The sequence below is a fragment of the Bos grunniens genome, chromosome 29 (genome assembly GCF_055505025.1).
Source record: "Bos grunniens cultivar Pamir isolate PY7600 chromosome 29, Bosgru_T2T1.0, whole genome shotgun sequence".
NCBI classification, from domain to species: Eukaryota; Metazoa; Chordata; class Mammalia; order Artiodactyla; family Bovidae; genus Bos; species Bos grunniens.
The window spans coordinates 26086813-26109614 of NC_141193.1; the positions used below are offsets into that span (position 1 = coordinate 26086813).

The 22802-nt window shown below is 46.8% G+C and overlaps 1 protein-coding gene across 14 annotated transcripts in view; it reads left to right on the forward strand.

Moving 5' to 3' along the window:
• NAV2 (neuron navigator 2) overlaps positions 1 to 22802 on the forward strand; it is a 423563-nt gene that overhangs the window by 89156 nt on the left and 311605 nt on the right. Inside the window, exon 1 of one of the 14 annotated variants that reach the window (XM_086385198.1) lies at positions 735 to 930. The exons of 11 other annotated variants lie outside the window; for them this stretch is intronic. Coding sequence is in view for 2 of the 3 variants with exons in the window: in XM_086385190.1 (XP_086241316.1) it covers positions 7729 to 7803 (75 nt within the window). In the remaining variant the exon portion in view is untranslated. Of the gene's footprint in view, positions 1 to 734; positions 931 to 7211; positions 7804 to 22802 lie in introns of those variants that run through there. 2 more of the 14 variants (XM_086385192.1, XM_086385190.1) reach the window with 2 other exon arrangements.

Consider the following 22802-nt stretch of genomic DNA (forward strand, 5'->3'; position numbering starts at 1 on the left):
TGAGTGAATGGCCAGATCTTTTACCACTTCCACAGATTTGAGAATGTTGTGTTTGGGAGGTAGTCAGACACAGCATCTACCACCAGGTTGATGCTTAAGTTGTTCCTTTCTCTTTCCATTTCCAGAAGGCAGGACTCTCGGGGTTGAATCTGCTGCCCCTTCCAGGGAAGAACTGCAGTTGCAATGACTTATTTTGAAAGAACATTGCTTTTCTTTTTTATTAAGCAACTATTGAGTACTTGTTGGGTGGCAAGCCCTGTTTGCACACATTGTCTCCTTTAATCTGCACAATAGCCCTATGACATAAGTGCTATGCTCACCATTTATGCCTAAGGAAACTAAGTCTCAGAGGATAAAACTTACCATGAGCCACACAGTTAGTGACAGAAGAAGCCACACTATTGAATCCAAATCAAGCTGGCTTGAAAAGCCTGTACCCTTAACCAGTCACTGCTGGGACCGTGCCAGGCCTCGGTTGCAGGTGAGTCCTGCGGGGGTGGTGACGTCACTCACACCAAGGACACCAGAGGAAGATGGAGCACTCTCCCAGGTTAACCATTACCACCTCCCCAGCTGCCAGGTGACAAGCGGGCAGAGCAGAGGAGTCCAGGACTCCTCCCCTTGCCCTCCCGCCCAGCCCAGGCACACGTGCACCAATCTGCTGTAGCCTGGGAGCGTGCCCAGCCCGCCAAGTTACCCTTCCTGCCCAGGTGCGGAGCCCGTGGGGAGTGATCTGCAGGCCTGGGGCTGGGCAGGAAGAAACTGAGCCTGAGAGCTGTTCTAAGACACATCTTAATCTGCCGAGGAGAGCGACCCTGTCCCATGGCTGTGGGTGAATACTGCCAGTAGGAGAGTTAGGGCGCTTTGAGTGCTTGCCTCGAGAAGTTCACAGGTGAGAACGTCTGGGACTGGTCACCTTCCCTAAGCTAGGTAAGAGCCAGGGGCAAGCTGCATGCTTGGGATGGAAGCCCAGGCTGTAGACCTCTGAAGGGCAGGCACTCAGTCCCCCAGGGGAGAGTGTGGCTGGGCTGAGGGTGCGGGCTGATAGGGGTGGAAAGCACATGGGACTTGGGATTGACTCATTCCGACTTCAGCCCTGCTGCCCATTGGTTACATGACTGCCGGCCTCGTTGACTCCCCTCTCTTACGGAGGCAGTCGTGCCTCCCCATCAAAGAGGATTTCCAGCGGGGCTTTGTGGTGTGCTGACTTGAGTAGAGGTGCCAGGCACCCAGGATTTGCCTTGCAGATGTTCCCCTTCTTCTGCCAACTCTGTGCAGCCCCACTGCTGGGCCCCCCAGGAGGGAGCGACCACTCTGGGCCTGCCGGAGTACTTGTTCTTCCCACGCACCACTCATTTATACCCCTAAGTGGTAGGGCTGTCTGCTTAGTTGCTCAGTTGTGTCCAACTCTGTGCAACCCCATGGACTGTAGCCTTCCAGGCTCCTCTGTCCATGGGGGTTCTCCAGGCAAGAACACTGGAGTGGGTTGCCGTGCCCTCCTCCAGGGGATCTTCCCAACCTGGGGTCGAACCCAGGTCTCCTGCATTGCAGGTAGATTCGTTACCGTCTGAGCCACCAGATAGTGGGAGGTGATTGAATTCAAAACCTGAAAGGAGAACCTTACTTTTGCTTGTTTCCATACCAAATACATATCTAAGTCCAGGTCACTGACTTTAGGAACTCCTGTGCCAGTGATCTTCATGGGTCCCTTAGCCTCTGCACTTTCCCTTATAAGGTTTGCTGGAAGTCAAAGCCCTTACTACCAGGGGAACTTGATTCTAAGTGGTAGAAAGCATGGCCCCTTCTTGGTGTCTAGCCCAGCTCTGTGGTCTGCTCCCAGGGCGAGCACTCCTTGGGAACAAGCACCGTTCTCTAGGACTACTGGTGACCCACGTTCTAACTGGCACGCACATTAGGCTTCCAGAGGGATGAAGGAAAAAACTCTTCCTCCCTACTGCCACCCCTCTGCTGCTCTTTGAGGAAGCCTGGAGGCAGAGGTCTTCTCTGCAAACTTGCCAGCAGTGATGGAACTCAGCCTCTGGCCGGGTGCAGGCTCTTCTTTCTTCAGGACTTCCGGCTCCTTTAATAGGTACCCTTAATTCTCTTATCTCTGCCTGCCTTCTGCGTTTACTGAAGCATAATGCTAAACCACATTCTTCCTTGGAAGTTACAGTTCGTTCTGGGGAGGTTTCGGGCTCTTAACTTTGAAACTGCAGAGTGAGAATTGGCTCAGATCATGGGGGCAGGTAGGAGGCAGTGGAAGACAGACAGGGAGCTCCTGACAGCCCAGTTTCCATTGAGCTGTTTTTTCTTTACTCCAGATGGAAACGCTGCCCTGAGCTTGTGTTGATGCCTCCTTTATAGAACAGCAATTGATTGTTGTTCAATTTGAAGAGGTTTGCTGCCCATCTCTGACTTAGAACTGGTACCTGGGTATATGGTTAATTTCACTTTTATGATGGACAATTTTAGAAAAGCCAATCAAATCAGGTAAAACTTCAGCCAAGTCATCATTTATCCATCCAGGAAGTTTTGGTGCCAAAGTCTGCCGAATCTTTTTCAGTTATTTTTCTGTACTCCCTTCAGTCTCCACTCCCGTCCCCTGGCCTAAGCTTCTTGCACCTGGACTATTCCAGCAGCCAGGTAACTAGACTCCCTGCTTCCAGTCCTGACCCCAGCTCTCTGTCCATTCCTCTCACGAGGGCCAGAGTGACCTTTTGAAAACTTAGATCCTTTTGCTCCCTGTTTAAAGCGTCCTATGACTGCCGGTTGAATGTCGAATAAAATCCCCTCCCCCTACTATTGTGGCTTGTGGGGTCTTGTGCCATTCGCCCCTGCCTGCTTCCTGAAATCACCCCACATTACCCTTTTCTATTTGAGAGCAGGCACTAGGGATAATTTCCTGTTCTCATAATTTCCAGCTCTTTCCCACCTCTAGGCCTTTGTCTTGGCTGTTCCCTTGCCCAGAATATTCTTTTATTTTTTCCATAGAGACAAGATTTATAGAGTACTATTTCCATGATTTTACCTTCTGGAATATTAAAAGTGTTCATTACAATGCCTTTTCCCCCTTATTTATTTTTCCAAACTTATTTTAAAAAATGTTTTAAATGTATTTACTTTTAATTGAAGGATAATTGCTTTACAGTATTGTGTTGGTTTCTGCCATATATCAACATGAATCAGCCATAGGTATACATACGTCCCCTCGCTCCCACCGCCCTCCCACCTCCCACCCCCCACCCCTCTCGGTTGTTACAGAGCCCCGGTTTGAGTTCCCTGAGCCATATAGCAAATCCCCATTGGCCTTCTCTATTTCGGATGATAGTGTATATGCTTCCAAGTTACTCTCTCCATTCGTCCCATACCTCCTTCCTCCCCACGCCCGTGTCCATAAGTCTGTTCTCTACATCTGTGTCTCCATTGTAGCCCTGTAAATAGGTTCATCCGTACCATCCTCCTAGATTCCATGTATATGTGTTAATATACAATATTTGTTTTTCTCTTTCTGACTTACTTCACTCTGTATAATAGGCTCTAGGTTCATCCACCTCATTAGAACTGACTCAAATGTGTTCCTTTTTATGGCCGAGTGATATTCCATTGCATATATGTACCACAGTTTCTTTATTCATTCATCTGATGATGGACATCTGGGTTATCTCTTTGTCCTAGCTATTGTAAATAGTGTTGCAGTGAACTTTGGGATACATGTGCCTTTTTCAATTTTGGTTTCCTCAAGGTATATGCCTAGGAGTGGGACTGCTGGGTCATACGGTAGTTCTTTGGGGAATTCCCCGGTTTTTTGAGGAATCTCCATACTGTCTTCCATAGTGACTGTACCAGTTTACATTCCCACCAGTGGTGCCAAAGGGTTCCTTTTGCTCCACACCCTCTCCAGCATTTATTGTTTGTGGATTTTTTGATGATAGCTGTTCTGACTGGTGTGAGGTGATATCTCAATATACTTTTGATTTGCATTTCTCTTTGCGACCCCGTGGACCGTAGCCTACCAGGCTTCTCTGTCCATGAGATTCTCCAGGCAAGAATACTGGAGTGGGTTACCATTTCCTTCTCCAGGGAATCTTCCTGACCCAGGGATCGAACCCAGGACTCCTACATTGGAGGCAGACGCTTTAATCTCTGAGCCACCAGGGAAGCCCAATAATGAGCCATGTTGAGCATCTTTTCGTGTGTTTATTAGTCATTTGTATGTCTTCTTTGGAGAAATGTCTACTTAGATCTTTTGCCCACTTCATTGGGTTGTTTGTTTTTCTGGTATGCAGAAAACTGCATGAGCTGCTTGTATATTTTGAAAATTAATCCTTTGTCAGTTGTTTCATTTGCTATTATTTTCTCCCATTCTGAGGATTGTCTTTTTATCTTGTTTCTAGTTTCCTTTGCTATGCAAAAGCTTTTAGGTTTAATTAGATCCACTTGTTTATTTTTATTTCCATGACTATTCTCTTGCCTAGAATATTCCTCCCTGGCTCTTCACATGACACTTACCTCTCCTTTTATTCTCAGAAGTCTGCCGTGCTCCCCACCACACTCCATCGTAGCGGTGCCCTCTGCAATCACTACCCCTGTCACTCTCTTTCCTTCGCTTGTGACATACCACATGCACGGACACATCTTGTTTATTAATATATTAACTTATCGTCCATCTCACCCAATTTATAGGTAAGTTTCATGAGTTCAGGGACATATCTTTCTGGTTTTCTGCTGAGTTTCTGATACCTACCACAATATCTGGCTCAAAGGTGGAAGCCAATAAATATTTGTTAAATGAACAAATGGCCAAATGAATGTGCAAAGTACTTCGCAGGGTCCTCTGAAAGGGAACATCTGTACTTGGAGTTGGAAGGAGGCATCCTTTTCACGTCACCTGAGCCAGCCAGTGTTCCTCTTCCCCCTAGCTGTCGTTAGCATCCCACATCAAGTATACTGTTGTCCTGTGTGTGTGTGCTCAGTTGCTCAGTTGTGTCCAACTGTTTGTGACCGTAGGAACCATAGCCTGCCAGGCTCCTCTGTCCATGGGTTTCTCCAGGCAAGAATACTGGAGTGGATTGCCATGCCCTCCTCCAGGGGATTTTTCTGATCCAGGGATCGAACCCATGTCTCTTGCATCTCCTGCATTGGCAGGCAGATTCTTTACCACTGAGCCACCTAGGAAGCCCTGTGTACTATTGTTACAAGGGTTACTTTGCATGTGGAGTCTTACATTGCATTTCTCATGTCCTCTCTGAGGTCCTAGTCTTGTGGACAAGCTGTAGCTGCCAAAGAACCCAACCTCGCTGCCTTATGCAGTGAATATGACCTCAGTCCCCCTAAACTGTTACGGGCCAATGTGTTAGTTACAGTGACTATTACAAACATTTCCCCAGAAAACTTTTTCCCTTATCAGATGTGTTCTAGGATGTGTTTTGTGGCATCTTGGCTAAAAATGACCATGGTAGGTCCACAGGGAATTTGGACTTATCCTGCCCAATTAGCGGTGAGTTACTTCCTTGGCCTTATTCTCAATCTTTACTCCTATGTCCTCTTACAGTGGGTTTTGGGCAACTCTTTAAGTGCCAGTAGCATTTCTGTGGGATGGCTAGGGAGAAAATCACCCCCCTCCTTTCCCTGTCTTAATAGTGAATATGCATCCTGGGGTTATCTGAGATTTCAGCCATAGCTCTATGGCTGAGGGAGTCAGCCACAGCCAAGTGCTGCTTTTATTTGGCACCAACTGTATGCCAACACATTGTTTCTTGACTTTTTTAGAAGCCAACTTCTCAGAGGAGAGCTGGTGTGTTTGCATCCCACTGAGGGCGTTTGACCCCTTGTGGCCACACCTGCTCCAGTTTCAGGAAGGGGGCATCCAGTCGGAAGGGAAGAAACCTATGACTCTGAGTATTGCTCCGAAGCCCTTATCTCCCACTTGACACTGGCTGCAAAGGAGGGGAGGTAGACTGTTCATTCTAGCTTCAGGATCATTTATGTTCATGAATATTCACAAGGATCCAAAGTAAACAAGTAGTTTCCAAAAGGGTATATCCAGATACTAACCTTTCCCTCCATTAACATTCATTTCCTGGAATAATTTAATACAAGCCTTTCTCCTCCAACCCTCGGATTATATGTATTGAAAATTGTATTTAGATAAATCAGTTCAACTAAAAACAATCATTGAAATTAATGATTTCATTTAGAAGGCGTAGCTGCATCTTTCTGTCTTCCTCAGCACCCCGTGGAATGAAGAGGCCGCTTCACTGGCTTCCCTTCCCAGGCTCAGGAGTGAGGCAAAGGGGCTTGAATAACCTGCCCAGGACCACAGTCTCAAAAGCCTGTTGATATTCCTGATGCTATCAGTCAGTCTTCCTGGAAGACCAGATTATTTCCAAGACCCTGAGAAGTGGGACAGAAAGTTATGTAAAATGAATTATGAACATTCTCAGAGTCATCTCATATTATCCTGATAAGATCATTTGAAATTCCCCAGAAAATTTATTTGTAAGATTGGACTTAAGTCAAAGTCGCCCAAGCTTAGTCATTCTGATGCCATCTTTATAGTTTTGCCATATTTGTCTACCACTTGTCTTGCTTATTTACTTACCATCTTTATTCATGGTGACTACTTAATTTAAAGCAATTTGTTTAAAGAGCAAATGATATATTTCATCTACAAATGCAAAAGCAGAAACACTGGGCATAATAGAAAGTAATCAGAAAAATAAGTACATGGCTTAAAATAAGAGATTCACCAGTGTGCAGTCTAAAATTTTACAAAGCATACTCCCAGGGGTTCATCTACTGCTCTTGTGAAATACAGACTTATAAAGCAAATCTAACTCTTATTGACCAGAGAGAAAGGAAGGCAGACCAGGGAAAGAAGGAGGAACTATTAAAGCTCACAGAATGGTCAGAAGGCTTTAATCTCTTAGTGCTGAGTTTGCCACCTCATAAATGTGAAAATTTGTCTGAGGGACAGGTCTGCTTTTGTCATCCAGATTTGCTTTGGGACAAATGTTGGCGGTTATTTCTTTTTCCCAGCATATGATTTTGTAGATACTTGGAGCCCTTGGCTGTGGACACAAACTGTTGGGTAATATACACTCTTGTCTGTCAGTTCCACAGGATTGAGCTTTGAGAGGTACTGTGGGAAGATGCCTACTTAGGCTGAGTCAAGTATAGGGATGAAAATAAATCTGGATCTCTGGACTCATGTAGTGAGTAGCTCCTACAACCAGAGCTAAGTGTTAAACTACATCTAGATCATGTGATAATTACTGAGCTTGGGAAGCTGAAGAGCGCAAATTGGGGACTCAATAACTTGGTATCAGTCCAGGAGCTAGGAACTGTACTAGGTAACTCAAGCAGGAAGATATTTAATATAGGGAATTGGTAACATACAAAATTGTTAGGAAGGACAGGAGTTAGGAGGGTACAATTGGGCTTGTCAAGACTGAACCATCACAGCTGTGACTTAGAGCGCTTGTTATGTTCTAGAGCTGTTATACTCCACCTGCCCACCTCTGATTCCCATCAAACTGATGACCAGATACGGAAACCTGGAGTCTGACTCCACAATCACTCCCATTTGTTGTAATTTGCCTGCCAGCCCTCTCTGCCTCACGCCTGCCTTCCAGACCTCATGCAGGTACAAATCATTGGGCAGAACTTAAATCACACCCAGAACCCCAGCTGCAAGGGAGTCTGGGTGATGCTTTCAAACTCTGCAGTATGGAGGTGGAAGAGAATGTAGCAGGGGCAGGAATGAATGCCAGTAAGCAACATAACCATGGAAGGGTAAGGCAGGTAACTAGCCAGGGTGAGTGTGCAAATCCCAGTAACATAGTGACAAGCAATACCAGCAAGGTCACAAGTAAGAGAGTCCGGTATTGACTTGACCTGGACCTTGCAGAATTCTGGTCAGGGTGTGCAGGCGAGTGTGGTTGAGAGGTTCTAGATCAAGGAAAGCCAGAGGTGGGGCAGTGCAATGCTCCCAACCTATCTTCTGGCATGAAGGCTTAAAAATCTATACAGTATCCTTCTTTCTTGAAAGGGCCCTAGGTTCCATGCATTATACTGGATACATTTTACATGGAGTATTTCTGTTTTTCCTTTGTTATTGTTCTCCTGTTGTTGTTCTCCTCAGAGGTCCTTCATAACTCACCGTGAGACTTTGCACGTCCGTTAGACAGCTGAGCCCTGATGCTATGCCCAGGTGAGACTGACACTGAGACCCGTGTGCCTGGTGACCGAGCTGCACTGCCTCTCTCAAGCAGGAGGGAAGAGAGGCTGAAGCAGAGACTGAGGCCAGGTTATCATGAGCCACAGACGCCAGGCTTCAGACTCGGGACTGATCTTGAAGGATAAGCATGGTCACTAACAGGCAGATTGGGAGGGAGCTGGATGTGGTGGGGTTGCCCCATGGATCTAGCGGAAGAATGTGGTCTTGGTCCATGTGAGAAAAGGCCAGAGGCGGCAGTAGATGAGCTTTTGTTCCTCTAGGTTTTTCCCTTCTTCATCACTGGTTTTTCAAAGACGGTGAACTCTTTACCTAACCGCTCCTGCAGGTGATTGTAGATTTCACTTTGGTTGGTGAAGCAGATTCCTTCTGAAAAGCATTTTCCCTTCACTCACTGATTGTTCTGATCTTAGACTATGGCCCAGGATCAACATTCCAATACAAGCCATTCTCTCTTTCTCTTGTACTTTTTTTTTTTTAATGCTTTGACAATGACATTGATGATTTGATTTAACTTCCTACCTGAGCTTCTGTGATCAGGGTAGTCAGTGGGAGTGGGCCAGCTTCTGTGGAAATGGGCCATGAGGTATGACAGTTCTACTTGAACGGAGCCAGTGTTTGGACAGTGGATGTATTTTCAGTTCAGAAATACTTGGTTTAAATTCCTGCTCTGCTCCTCTTTTTGGGAGTTATACGACTATGGGCCCCTTCAGCTCCCCTGAGCACCGGGCTTCTCTACAGAGTAGGGATACAGTGCAGCCCCCCATCCAGTGGTCGGAAGGACTCAGTGAAGTCATGTATGTGGTTAGCATACATATGGTAGGAGTTCTGGAAAGTCGGGCTCACCTTCCCTTTTCTGCTTTTTGGGAGTGGTGGGAGGTGGTGCTGACCAGCTGCAGTCAGTTGGTGTGTACCTGGTCCAAATGACTCAGCCTTCTAGGGTTTTCTCTCCTAGTGGCCCTGGTCTGAACCCCTCTCTCTGGTCCCCAACAGCCTCAGGGTAGACAGAGACACATTCCAGATGCTGCCCAAGAGAAGGGCCAGTGAGCCAACCCTGGGTCACGGTTGCCTCCCAGTGAATAAAAGCCCTCACCGAACACCACGTGCTGGTGTTTGAGTTCATCTCACAGCTGCAGTGCCCCCACCCAGTCCTGAAGATGCGTCTCTCCTTTGCCATCATAGATGGGAGTGCACTGCTTCTCAATCAGTGAAACCCTCTGACACGAGCTCCTCCACAACTCCCACTTCTCTGCCGGTGCAGGGAAGCTCGAGGCTTTTGCAATTCTCCAAGCATCTGGCCCATCTTATCCAGATGACATTTGGAATTTTAATCTTCTAGTTATGAGTTTTCGTAAATCTGGTTTGAAATCTCACTGCCAGTCTCCTCTGCTGTGGGAAAATGGTTTTAGAGGGATGTGGGCAGAGGGTGCTTCGTGCATGTGTGGGGGTAACTAGAAAGTGAAGGGGGCTTCTTGCAAGGGGCTTTGGGGTCCAGAACTCACTCTGTCCAAGCACTGTGTTGGGTGCTTTAAAGGTTATCCTGAAGCTCCTTTCACATGATGCCCATTGCACATATAGAAGGCAAACTGAGATTCAGATATCTTAAGCAACTTGCCTGAGGTTACCAAGTGAATGGTGGAAGTGAATTTTTAAGTCTAGGTTTAACTGACTTCAAAGCCTGTAGCTTTTCCAGTACACCTGACTGCCTCCCATTTATCTATGGGTTCCTGAAAGTGTATCCCCAAATCCGTGGATCTGAAGTCCTGGGACTACCCTTGCTGGTGTTCTTTTAACCCCTTCAGCACTCACTCATCTCCTCCAGACTAGAGAGGTGAGCACAGGCTTGGGCCCCTGAAAAACTTGGCCAAGGTCACACAAGAGTTGGGACTTCCTGTTCAGGTCAAGCGGTAAGATTGAACGTCTTAGAAGGGGAATGACATGGATCAACTTGAGCAGTTATTGAAGGCCCACCCTGTGGCAAATGGGACAGTCTTATCCTCTTTCTCTTGGTTGATTGGAAGCATTCTTATGTTCTTGTGAACTCTCAGAGACCCTACTGTTACACCTTCAAGAACCTCGGGGATCCTTGGCCCTCATATTTGGGGAAACCAGAGGAGAACATTTTTATAGGACTTAGAGGTAAGGGGGAGAGTAAAGAGAGCCCTCTGGATTACATATCTTCACTGAATCCATTCTACAAACACCCCATGTTCTGTCCCTGTCACCAACTCTGGCTAAGCAGCAGCAATGCCAGGTAAGTAGAGCAAATCCTACAAGGGGTCCCAGCGTGGGCAGAAGCTTATGATTTGGCATCAGTTGCCCTGCCCAGTCTCTGAAGACCAGCCTAGCTAGGTGGCGCGCTGCAGCTGACCAGACATCTGAACTGGTGTGAGGGACACGGGGACCTGGGGATCCCCTGGAGCTTCAGCAGGTCTGGCCCTTGCCTTTGCCAGGACAGCCTAGCGTTTGCTTTTTCCTTCTGCAGAGCATCTGAAAACTGTTAAGGGAGCACAGTCCTAGACACACCGGTAGCAGGAAGAGAGCAGGTTGTGGGTGCCTTTCAGACCCTTTCTTTGTCTCCTCCTTGCCTTGTTCCACATATATTGACGAGGGCTCCAGAGCCCTGAGAGACTTGACTTCATGAGGACTCGAGTGTGTGGATGGAGCAGTCAAGAGAAGGCTGGAACACCCGTCTTTTCAGGAGAGTAACTTGATGGAGAAATTGTTTGAACTCCTCACCCCTGGGTTTCTGCCCAGGGCCTCAGACTTGGATAGAGGAGCGTATCTTGGCGGCTTTTCGGAGCACAGGGGAGACCCTCATCTTGTACTGAATTGACACACTTTGATTGATGCAGCAGTGACACAGGTGATGGTTTTATAATGTCCCCACCCCAGCACCCTCCCCTTCACCCTGCTGCTCCTCTGTCCTCCCCACAGCCTGACCCAAGTTCCCCTCGGCCAGAATGGAGTGTGTTGTGCTCGCTGGTGGTTCTGTACAGACAGTGGCACCGGGCCCACTTTGGATAAGCCCAGTGGGGTTTTGTGGGGTCCTCTGGATGTTCCAGCACTTAGTGGATGGCCCACAGCCTCACAAAAGGAAAGAGAGCTCCGGCTTGCTGCCCCCTCCTAAACACATCTTAGAGATCTTCGCTATTCTTAAATCCCCAGGGTTTGAGAAACAAGAAACGTTCCTGTTTCCTCGATCGTATAAAGGTAAATCAGTTCTTCTCATTTCTGGGTAGATACCCTGTGACCGGTGTAGTAAATTCCTCTCCTGACCAAATGGTTTTACTCTGAAAATCCAGGCCCTGAGCTGATCTTAAGCTTGTTTGTTGTGGTCTTTAGTTGCTAAAGTGAAAGTTAATCGCTCAGTGTGTCCGATTCTTTGCGACCCCATGGACTGTAGCCCACCAGGCTCCTCTGTCCTTGGAATTCTCCAGGCAAGAATACTGGAGTGATTTGCTGTGCCCTTCTCATGTCCAACTATCTTGGGACCCCATGGACTATAGTCTGCCAGGCTCCTCTTTCCATGAGATTTCCGAGGTAAGAATACTGGCATGGATTGCCACTTCTTTCTCCAGGGATCTTCCTGACCCAGGAATCAAACCCATGTCTCCTCCATCAGCAGGTGGATTTTTTTACTGACTGAGCTCTGAGGGAAGAAGCCCCAGGTTTAACTTTAGGCGAGGCATTCTGCCCTTGACATGTCTAAATCCATAGTCTATCCATGGGTGTTTCAAAATTCAGTTTTACCACTGAGCCATCAGGGAAGCCCGATCTTAACCTTAGCATAGGTTTGTGTGTATGTGCATGCACAGATGTGTGTGTATTTTCTTTGGAACTTCTTTGTGCTTCCTTGTACTGTGATTAAAACGTAAGGCTGTGTGGAAGCAGAGTTGGAATCTCCAAACACGTGGGATCCCAGACTCTAGCCTTGGGTCATTTCTGTAAGCTTGCAGCTGCAAAATATTCCCCCATTCTGGACAAAGCTTGAGGCTAGATGAACGCTGGGATCTTACTTCAGGACCCAAAGTATCCTTTAGTTAGTGTCCAATACATTTCTTCATGGAGTTCTTAGGCCTGAGAATTTCAGAAGCACAAGAGAGAACTTTATTTTTTCAGGGGGGTTTGAGTTTTAACCCCTGAAGTAAGCTTCCAATTTATTTTTCCTTGTCCGATTGCAATCTCCCAGGTTGCTGACAGTTCGCCTTTGAAATGAGTCAGCTTTGATCAGGGATACGGCAGCCAGATGGGTCATCTTTGCTGCCTGTGGCTTAGTCCAACCAGTTTGGCAACCGCAGGGTCCCATCCAGCGTGGAGGGTAGAGAAAGGCAGACACAAAGGCGGCTGTGATGAGGGACCCTGCCCCTGACTCTGATCAGCACATTGGCCCTCTGCTCCCTGTACCTGTTGGGTCTCCCAGCAAGCAGCTTTCCAGCCAGCCTTCCCCTGCTGTGGGGAGAAGGCTTTTGCTCCCACCCTCTCCCTTTGCTAAGAACTTTGCTGAGTCTACTCCAAGCATCCTGCCAGATTGTTAAATGGTAAACAGGTTGTCTTCTCCACCTCCCACTTTCCTGTTCCTCTTCCCCCTTTATGGCTTCCCTCTCCCCAGGTAGGTTGCCAACAGGGCTGCTCGGGATCCTTGTCTTTCCCAGTAGAGAAAATTGGCTTCAGGCTCCACTCATGGCAGTATGACATCAGTAGCCCACATCATGGACCACTGGAAGGATGCGGCTGGGCTGGCGCCCTCTTTGGACATGACGACAGAGGGCAGCGAGTCTGTCCGAATTTGAATCCTGACCCCATTCCTTACTTAACTGTATGGCCTTGAGCAAGTTATGTCACCTGTTGAGTTTCAATTTCTTCAAAATGTAAAATGGACAGAATAATAGTCCCAAACTATTGCAACTGTGAGGATTTCAGCCTAAGCACCTGTCAAGAGCATCTTATAGTGTTAGGTCACACAGTAGGGCTGAGTAGATGAGAGTTAAGATAATTGTTTTTCTTTTAATAGTCATCGTCATCATTGTCCCTCATCACCGTCTGTCTGGAGAACAGCCAAGTGGGAAAGGACTGCAGCTTTGTTCTACAGACTGTTCAGGGGAAGTTGAAACACTTTCATTATATGTAGACTCACGGAAGACTTATTATGCCACCTTCTTTCCTTGAAGGGCTGGAAGGATTCATCCCTGGGCTTCTACCCCAGCAAGCAAAACCAAAATTTAACAAAAGGAAGAGCTCTGAGGCAGTGTCAGATAGCCTCCTTAGGAGTTGAGAGTTTAGAGAAACTTGGCAGTGGATTTTTGTATCAAGGCAGAGGGAGATCAGGCAAGAGGGCTTCCAACGCTACGACTGCCTGACTCTACTTCCAGTTCCGGGACGCCATGTGCTGTTTGTGTTTTGAGGAAGGCCACCTAGCACAGAAGATGTCACACTTTTACAGCAACTTCATGGCATTGCTGGGGCCTCCCCTGACCTCTGTGATCTGTAGACTAATTTCTTATCATTATATCTTTTAAACTAAGGGTATGTCCATGCTTTAATTTTGGCTTGGATGAATGATTTATTCAGAATACTTAACAAAGCAGTTAGGCCTCATTGTGCCCGCCTAGTGTGTGTTCATCCTGGGAAATGCTTTTGTGGGGACAAGAGAGGGTCGGTGGGGATGGGCAGTTTGCAGGACTTTTGCTCTCCCACACTAATAAGCCAGCTGGGAAAGCCTGGGTTGCTCAAATTTAGTACATGTCTTCATCTGATAGAAGCTAGTAAGCCTGACTAGAGCACAGAGGTGAGCAGGCCTGTCCTCTGTTGGTTCTAAACAGTCATTGTGATCACAGCGAATGGCATCCTTTCCTTTTCTCTCCAGGTTTGTCATGTCCTTGTGCAAAGACAGTTGTGCATTCCAGACTGGGGTTTATTTTAACCAGCAATACAGATGTTTCTGCTCTGGTGCATGATTACATTAAAGCTCAGCCAGCGGTTTACCGTGGCAGGAGACTGCCAAGGTTAATATTTCTGCAGTACATTCCCTTCTGTTGGTTCTTGGCACCAGCCAGCTCCCAGGTGGGCATCTATCAGAGCTCTGCAGTGGAATCAGAGTATATCTATTGCACTCGGATGGAGCCTCTGACCACACAGAGTGCCTTAAGTAGGGGGCACCTGTCCCAAGCAGGGGCCCATGTCCTCTGGTGAATATCAGCTCACCCTTTCATGCCCCTCCCTAGTTGTAGAAGTTGCCACAGCAGCTCAGTTTGGGATGGGGGCAGAGGACAAGGGAGCACTTGGCAGTGAGAAAGAGTGGGAGCATAGCTTCTTGATGAGGACAGATGTGGATTCAAACCCTGCGCAGCTCAGGTGAGTCTCTTACCTCTTAGCGTGTCCTTCTCTGTACCAGGAGTAGTAATCCCTGCCTCAGAAGATTCAGTGAGGACTCAGAGGTGTTGCCTATAATTAATTGGGAGGAAGCAGAGTGCCCTGGCTTCCCAGATGGCTCGTGGTAAAGAATCCACCTGCCGATGCAGGAGACTCAAGAGACGCAGGTTCAATCCATGGGTCGGGAAGATCCCCTGGAGGAGGAAATGGCAGCCCACTCCAGTATTCTTGCCAGGAAGATCCCATGGACCCAGGAACCTGGTGGACTCCAGTCCATGGGTCACAAAAAGTCGGACCCAACTGAGTGCACACACAGAGCGCCCTGGCTCGGGAAAGTGCCTGATGAGAGCGAGAGCTGCCCAATGACTACTTGGAAACACCCTAGTGGCGGAGGCCCACAGGCCCAGGAAGCTCAGAGTGCTTCTCCTGGCTTTGGCAGTGGAGAAACTGTGTACAGCAGAACCGGTTCTTCTGCCTGCGAGCACCCAGGAGCCACGTTAAAAATAATAGCAGCCTGACTGGTTTGGCGTGTGCTTCCTCTGCCTCTCCCCATCTGTGGCTGGTGGAATTGGGAAATGATCAAACAAGCATGGGCCTCGTCTAGGAACATTTGGCAAAGGTCAGAAGAACTTGGAGGAGGGGAGGGGGGGATGAAGTGTGAGACAAGGGTGAGATGTTTTGATGTCATCTGTGGCCAAGTGCTTAATGACTTCCACTGTTGATGTTCTGAGTTCAGGTCTGCTGGTCGGGTCTGAGGGGAGGAGCCCGACATGCACTTCAGGGTGATGTGGGTGGGTGGATTTCTTCACCTCTCTGCTGCTTTGTAGGGTTATCTGGTGGAAAGTTTGTAATGGTCATCCTAGCTTTGTAAGACTCTAGTGAAGAAGGGATTGTCGAAAAAACACTTATTTTCAATTATGGTTTCAGCCAACTTATGTCTAATTGTCTAGGATTCTTTTTTTAATCAGTGCTGTGCAAACCATCTCTCTCACACCCCAGTGCAATGGCCATTGAGATTCCTAAGCCTGAGTCTTGCAAGATATCCAGGTGCTTCGTGAGTCATCAAGAAATGACAGTCTTGTTTATTGCATTTGAAATGCAAGGTAGATTTTATGCCCATCTTGAGGTAATCAATTGATGCTTTTGGGGCTTCCCTGGTGGCTCAGAGGTTAAAGCGTCTGCCTGCAATGCAGGAGACCTGGGTTTGATCCCTGGGTCGGGAAGATCCCCTGGAGAAGGAAATGGCAACCCACTCCAGTATTCTTGCCTGGAGAATCCTATGGGTGGAGGAGCCTGGTGGGCTACAGTCCATGGGGTCGCAAAGAGTCGGACACGACTGAGTGAGTTCACTTTCACTTTCACTTCACTTTGAACTATGGTGTTGGAGAAGACTCTAGAGAGTCCCTTGGACTGCAAGGAGATCCAACCAGTCCATGCTAAAGGAGATCAGTCCTGAATATTGGAAGGACTGATGATGAAGCTGAAACTCCAATACTTTGGCCACCTGATGTGAAGAACTGACTCATTGGAAAAGACCCTGATGCTGGGAAAGATTGAGGGTGGGAAGAGAAGGGGACAACAGAGGATGAGATAGTTGGATGGCATCACTGACTCAATGGACGTGAGTTTGAGTAAACTCCCGGAGTTGGTGATGGACAGGGAGGCCTGGAGTGCTGCGGTTCATGGGGTTGCAAAGAGTCGAATATGACTGAGCAACTGAACTGAACTGAGGTAGTCAGTTACCAGTGATCAAATCTGTGAACAGTATTCAGGGAGGGAAGCACTTCCTTAATCAGAATATTGTGATAATCAGGACATTCCATTTCTTGGCAAACGACTGAATGACAAATGACATTGTGGACAAATGGCCATCATGTTCCCCGCTGTTCTAAGTCATGTTCCCGTTCATGTTCTTCATCCATCATTTCCATTCTTCCTTCTGTCCTTTCATCCATCCACTCATCTATCCAACAAAAACTTACTGGCACTCAACTTGCAAAGAAATATGGAGATAAAGATCATAACTCCTGCCCTCAGAGCCCTTCAAATGTAAAGTAGGAGTCAAGACCCTTAAGAACCTGGATGGAAAGCCTAAGGAAAATTTTTAGGGGGAAGAGTGGTATTTGAATCAACTGGTCTTTGAGAAATGCACGGGATTCCAATGTGTGAAGCCTGTGCATTCCTGCTGCAGGATCAAGGACCCAGAGGCTGGAAAGAGGTGGTTCTCTATAAGAAATTGCCAGTGGTGGCACTGGACTAAATTCAAGGGGAAGACTGGAAAATCAGGAGCAGAGGCTTAAGTAACAGTTCTTGAAAGTCAAATTTAGACTTTGAAAGTTGACTCTGTAGGCACTAGAGAGGGCTTTCAATGGCAGGTGTGGCCAAGGGCAGGCTTTCTGGCCCTCCTTGAACATGCTGATAGATTTTGAGAGGGCTTCCACTTTTTAAGTTAGGTGTTGGCCGAGAGATTGGGGGGCAAGTCTCGCAAAGGGTCGTGGCTGACTTAGCCGCTCCAGGCTTACGTAGCATCACCCACGATTCCTCTCATGGCTGCTGATTTCTTTCCAAACCTCTCCTTCCTTTTCAGTTTTTCTCACTCTTATGGATAATTTCCCACTGTGTTCAGACACTCCTGTAAGACCTGCTCTCCAGCCTCACCTCTCAGTCCTCTAGGAATTTGGGAGTTCGGAGAAGGGGTTTCAGCCTCCATGACCTCTTCTATCTTTGGAATCTGTCCCTTGGCTATAAATAAGGCTGTTGCTTGGTGCCAGTATTGATGGTATTTGCAGCTGTCCTCTGGGAGACCGACTCAGACGAATAACCCATTTTCAAGAGGACATGGCCATTAGGTGACAGCTATTTATGGTTCCTATTGACTAGACCCAAACCTGAACTGTCGCTGACATTAAAATTTCATGTGCCGGGAGCCGCCTTTCCTTATCTGGTTGTCTCTGTCCATTTATTTGAAACATCTAACTGTGTTTAGCTAGGTTCTTCAGAAAGAGGAGCTGTGGAACGTTGAGGGAGTTCTGTGTTCTGGTGGCTGTGACTTTCCCCAGGGGACCTCTCATTCCCGCAGCAGCCCTCTAAACTGGGGTATTCGCACCTCCATTTCACAGAAGAGAATGCTGAGTGTCTCAAGGTAAATTGCTTGCCAGAGCCACCAGGTCAGTCGGTAAGCGACAGAGCCAGGATTCAAACCGACTTCTGCCTGGCTTCAAAGCCTGGATAATTTCCATGAAGCCATGCGTGTCTGATTTCTGAACTGGGAGTGTCACCCCGGAGGGTTTTATTTATTTATTTTGTCCCCTGATAGTTCAGTCGCTTGGAGTTAAGTACTTGATTGAACATGCGATTTTTAAAAGTGTGTTCATGCTGAATTTGCCTGGGTAGTCACAGCGTTCCATCTTCATGGAGTTTCTTTCCCACACCCTTAGATGAAAATAAACAAGGCCCTCAAATGTCAGGCGAGATTCCTTCTGGCTTTATAACCTAGTGTGTTCTGTAGCTGGCTGAATTCTCCAGTGAACTTCTCATTGGAAAATATTCCTTTCCTGAATTCTGTTTCTCCATCAAAGGGATATTACGTGGTTTGTGATAACTCTTTCTTCGTGGCCATGACATTGAAGTGCTGAGGAGGAAATGGTCCTGCACCAGTCATCTCTGGTGTCATCAGATCTCTTTCATCCCAAGCACCTGTACGTCTTCACCCTAAACATTGAAACATGATCAGGCCTGGGACCAGGGGAAAAGAACATCTTGATTGCTATAACATATTAATGGCGACTCTTAGAAGGAGGAAGGTGTAGTGGTTAAGTACCTGGTCTTTGAAAGTGGAAGACCTGAGTTGAGTTTCAGCCTTGCTTCTTGTTAACTGCTAGACCTTAAGCAAATAACATCTCTGTATCTCCGTTCTCTGATCTTTAAAGTGAAGATTCATTTCTGGGGAGGGGGTGGAGAATTGATTATAATATTTTCATATCTTTTTTTTTTTTTTCTGGGAACAGTGAATTCTATTTGTATCGTTTGAAGTAAACTTAATTAGCAGAGGGCATTCTGTCCTTGAAAAAGCCATTCAGGTTATCAAAGAAAAGTGCAATTGTTTGTCTGTGGAGTTAGAAGTTAGGATGGCTCAGAGGGTAAAAAATCTGCCTGCAGTACAGGAGATACAGGAGACTTGGGTTCAATCCCTAGGTCGGGAAGATCCCCTGGAAGAGGAAATGGCAACTCAATCCAGGATTGTTGCCTCAAAAATCCCATGGACCGAGGAGCCTGGCGGGCTGCAGTCCATGGGATAACAAAGAGTTGGACACAACTGAGCAATCAAGCACACAGAAGTTAGGGTAAGGGGTGAGGGAGGTTAGTAACAGAGGGGAAAGGAAGGAGCTTCAGGGACCCATCATCTGTTGTGATTCTTATTCTGGGGATAGCCCTAAAGCATGTTCATCTTGTAAAAATGTGTTCCAGAGCTTAAAACTTGCTTTGATTGCTTTTCTGCATATGTTATATATGACAATATATTTTTAAAAATAGAAGTCAGTAATCCCAGGCTCCCAGTCCTTCCCTCCCCTACCTCCCTCATATTGGTTTTGTATGCCACCACTTGCTAATATTTTGAGATGAGAAAAAGCAGTGTTAGAAACCTTCTTTTGCAGGACATACTTAATAACCATGTTGCCCTACTCGCTGAATAATGCAGATTTTCTAAATATTAAGAAGTAACTTGGGTGTTGATGAAATGCTCTTCTTTCTTCCTTTCAGAGGCAATCTGTATGTAAAGCATGATCTGATAGTTCTCAGTCCTGCCAGGGCATCAGAATTCTCTAGAGAACTTTGAAAAGAAAGGCAGGTGTTTGGGTCATTCAAACCTACTGAATCACTCCTTGGAGGTGGGATGTGGGCATCTGGGTTTTTTTTAAAAACTCCCCAGGGGACTCTGCAGTGCTCATGTAACCAGCATATTGGATAAATATAATGCATGGATTGTGGACAAAGCCTGTGAGTTTTCTTTTTTTTCCTGCCATGGGATGAAAGCTGTCATAGCCCATGACCATTCTGTTCATTTTTACAGACAGTCCTGTGGTCAACTAATTTGCAAAGATGGTCTCAGATGAGAAATTAGAATACCCCGTCTAATATTTTTAATGTATTTATTTTTAACTGGAGGATAATTAATTTACACTATTGTGTTGGTTTCTGCCATACATCAACATGAATCAGCCATAGTTATACATATGTCCCCTCCCTCTTGAACCTCCCTCCCACCCCATCCCACCCCTCTAGGTTGTCAGAGAGCACTGGGTTTGAGCTCCCTGCATCACACAGCAAATTCCCACTGGCTATCTATTTTCCATATGGTAACATGTATGTTTTGATGCTACTCTTTCAATTCATCCCACCCTCTCCTTTCCCTACTGTGCCCGCAAGTCTGTGCTCTGTGTCTGCATCTCCATTGCTACCCAGCAGATAGGCTCATCACTACCATCTTTCTAGATTCCATATATATGCATTGCTGCTGCTGCTGCTAAGTCTCTTCAGTCATGTCTGACTCTGTGCCACCCCATAGACAGCAGCCCACCAGGCTCCCCTGTCCCTGGGATTCTCCAGGCAAGAATACTGGAGTGGGTTGCCATTTCCTTCTCCAATGCATGAAGGTGGAAAGTGAAAGGAAGTCGCTCAGTCCTGTCCGACTCTGAGTGACCCCATGGACTGCAGCCTACCGGGCTCCTCCGTCCATGGGATTCTCCAGGCAAGAGTACTGGAGTGGGGTGCCATTTGTTTTTCCCTTTCTGACTTACTTCTTGCTGAGCAGTAGGCTCTAGGTTCATTTACCTCATGGGAACTGACTCAAATGTGTTCCTTTTTATGGCTGAGTAATATTCCATTGTACATATGTACCACAACTTTATCCCAATATTAATCAAAGCCTGAACGTGAATCCAGGCGCCTGCAGAGGAAGAGTGAAAGCGGTCCACCCTCCTCCACCCCCCAGGAGGGAGGCAGAGAAGAAAGGTCCTTACTCCATGGGTCCTTTGGTCCTTTCCGAGCTCACTGCCTGCTCTTGAAAGCTATGTCTTTCTTTTGTGGAGCACTTCAAGGGCCATTTTGTAGGACCCCAGATGAACCCTTGTGTGTGCTTCCTCCAAGAAAACACCAAATCTCTTGTCCCAGCAGTGGGTGAAAGTGAAAAGTGTTAATTGCTCAGTCATGTTCTACACTTTGCAACCCCATGAACCCTCTGTGGAATTCTCCAGGAAAGACTGCTAGAGTGGGTAGCCATTCCCTTTTCCAGGGGATCTTCCTGACCCAGGGATTGAACCAAGGTCTCCTGAATTCCAGGCAGATCCTTTTCCATCTGAGCTACCAGGGAAGCTCCTAGCAGTGGGGGCTGCAGGCTAATATCAGCCTGTAATCATCTCCTGACTCCGTCACAGAAAGCGTCAGGCATACCCTCACTCCCTCTGGATTCTCAGGGCAAGAGCTGGATCTCAGAGCACAACATCCCGAACTGCAGGCATGTTCATCTTGGGCTCCCCAGGAACTCCACTGAAGCACCCCCGACCCAGATTTGAGTAGTGGGTACAGCATGTGTTTATAACACAGAGTTCTGAAGTTGTAGCCTCCTTCTCCAGATCCTGTTTGTCTGCTTTTTAATCTCTTTCTATTCTCTATCCGATGGATCAGGGAAGGTCTTGCAGCTGGCTCTCCAGGATTTCTTTGAAATCCTGCATTTTGCACATTTGTCCCAGGCTTGCTTTGGTGCCTCTGGCTTAGAGGCAGACCACTTTGTCATGCTGAAGTGAAGTGAAGTCGCTCAGTCGTGTCCGACTCTTTGCGACCCCTTCGATTGCAGCCTACTAGGCTCCTCCATCCATGGACTTTTTCAGGTAAGAGTACCGGAGTGTGTTGCCATTTCCTTCTCCAGAGGATCTTCCCAACCCAGGGATCAAACCCAGGTCACCCAAATTGTAGGCAGATGCTTTACCATCTGAGCCACCAGGGAAGTCCCTTGTCATGCTGAGCGACCTGCATACTAGCCTGTGGAATGGGCTGTCAGATCTCACAGGCTCTGTTTTGAGACCTTGAGTAAGTGTGTTAATCTCTCCGAACCGCAGTGCCTTATGAGTTACTAACTCAGATTGTGATGATTAAATGACAAATACCTGTCAAGGTCTTAGTGCCTGACATATAGGAAGTGCTCCCTGGTACCCGTTATCCAGTTTAGTGCAGCTGAAACTCTGTCCGTCTTGGCTGCCCTGTTTAAAGCTTCATTTGCTGATGGGCAGCCAGCCGGAGGGGCTCCGTCACTGCTGCTGCTTGGAGAAACACTTCTCTGGCTCAGCCAATTCCTTGTCTAGAAGCTTCCAGGAACGGTCCCATTAAGAAATGCTCACAAAAGCAGGGTCACCAGAGCTAACAGAATTAAGCAAGTTATGAGGCAGTAGAAAATGCAGTTAGATTTGCATCTGTGAAGCAGATGGCCAGTACAACATGATTGAATTAGTTGTATTATGTTGGCGGAAATTAATTTGTCACTTTATTTTTTTTTCTTTTGTTTTTTTAAAAAAGAGAGAGATGTGATTTTGTTATCTCTGGCAAAAGTGATCTGTAGAAAGAGTGTATCCTTTAATGGAAAACATGGGATATGCAGTAGGGCCTTGAAAAACCCTTGTCTTGTAATTGTCTGTTAGTTGGTACAATTATGTAGAATGTAGCCCAGAAAAACAGAAATGCTGCCACCTACTGCTGGTGAAAGCTGGCTTGTGTTTCCAATCATAGGAAGGATGGTTTTTTTCCCCTCTTAAAAATCTCAAATCATGGGGCCACTGTGAATTAAATGCACTTCGGAGACTTTTTTACTTACTGAAGATCTTAGGATATGGTGTATTCTAATTACGTTGTTTATTACAACGTCTCACATCATATTTTGATCTGGTAAACTTGAGAGAACCTCAGGCATTTTGCTTCCTCCTTTTAAAGGTGAGGAAGAATCAAATGCAGAATCTTTTTTTAAGAACAAATGGGATCTTTTGGGTTGGGGCCCAGGGTTGTTAACTAGGAGATTCCCAACACATTCTTTGGGCACAAATAGTTCTTTCATGGCCCTTTTGAAAGGATCAAAGCAAAACCTGGAGTTTTGAATGGCCCCCTTTTTTTGTTAAGTCCTTTTATCCTTAACAGTTACTAATGAGCA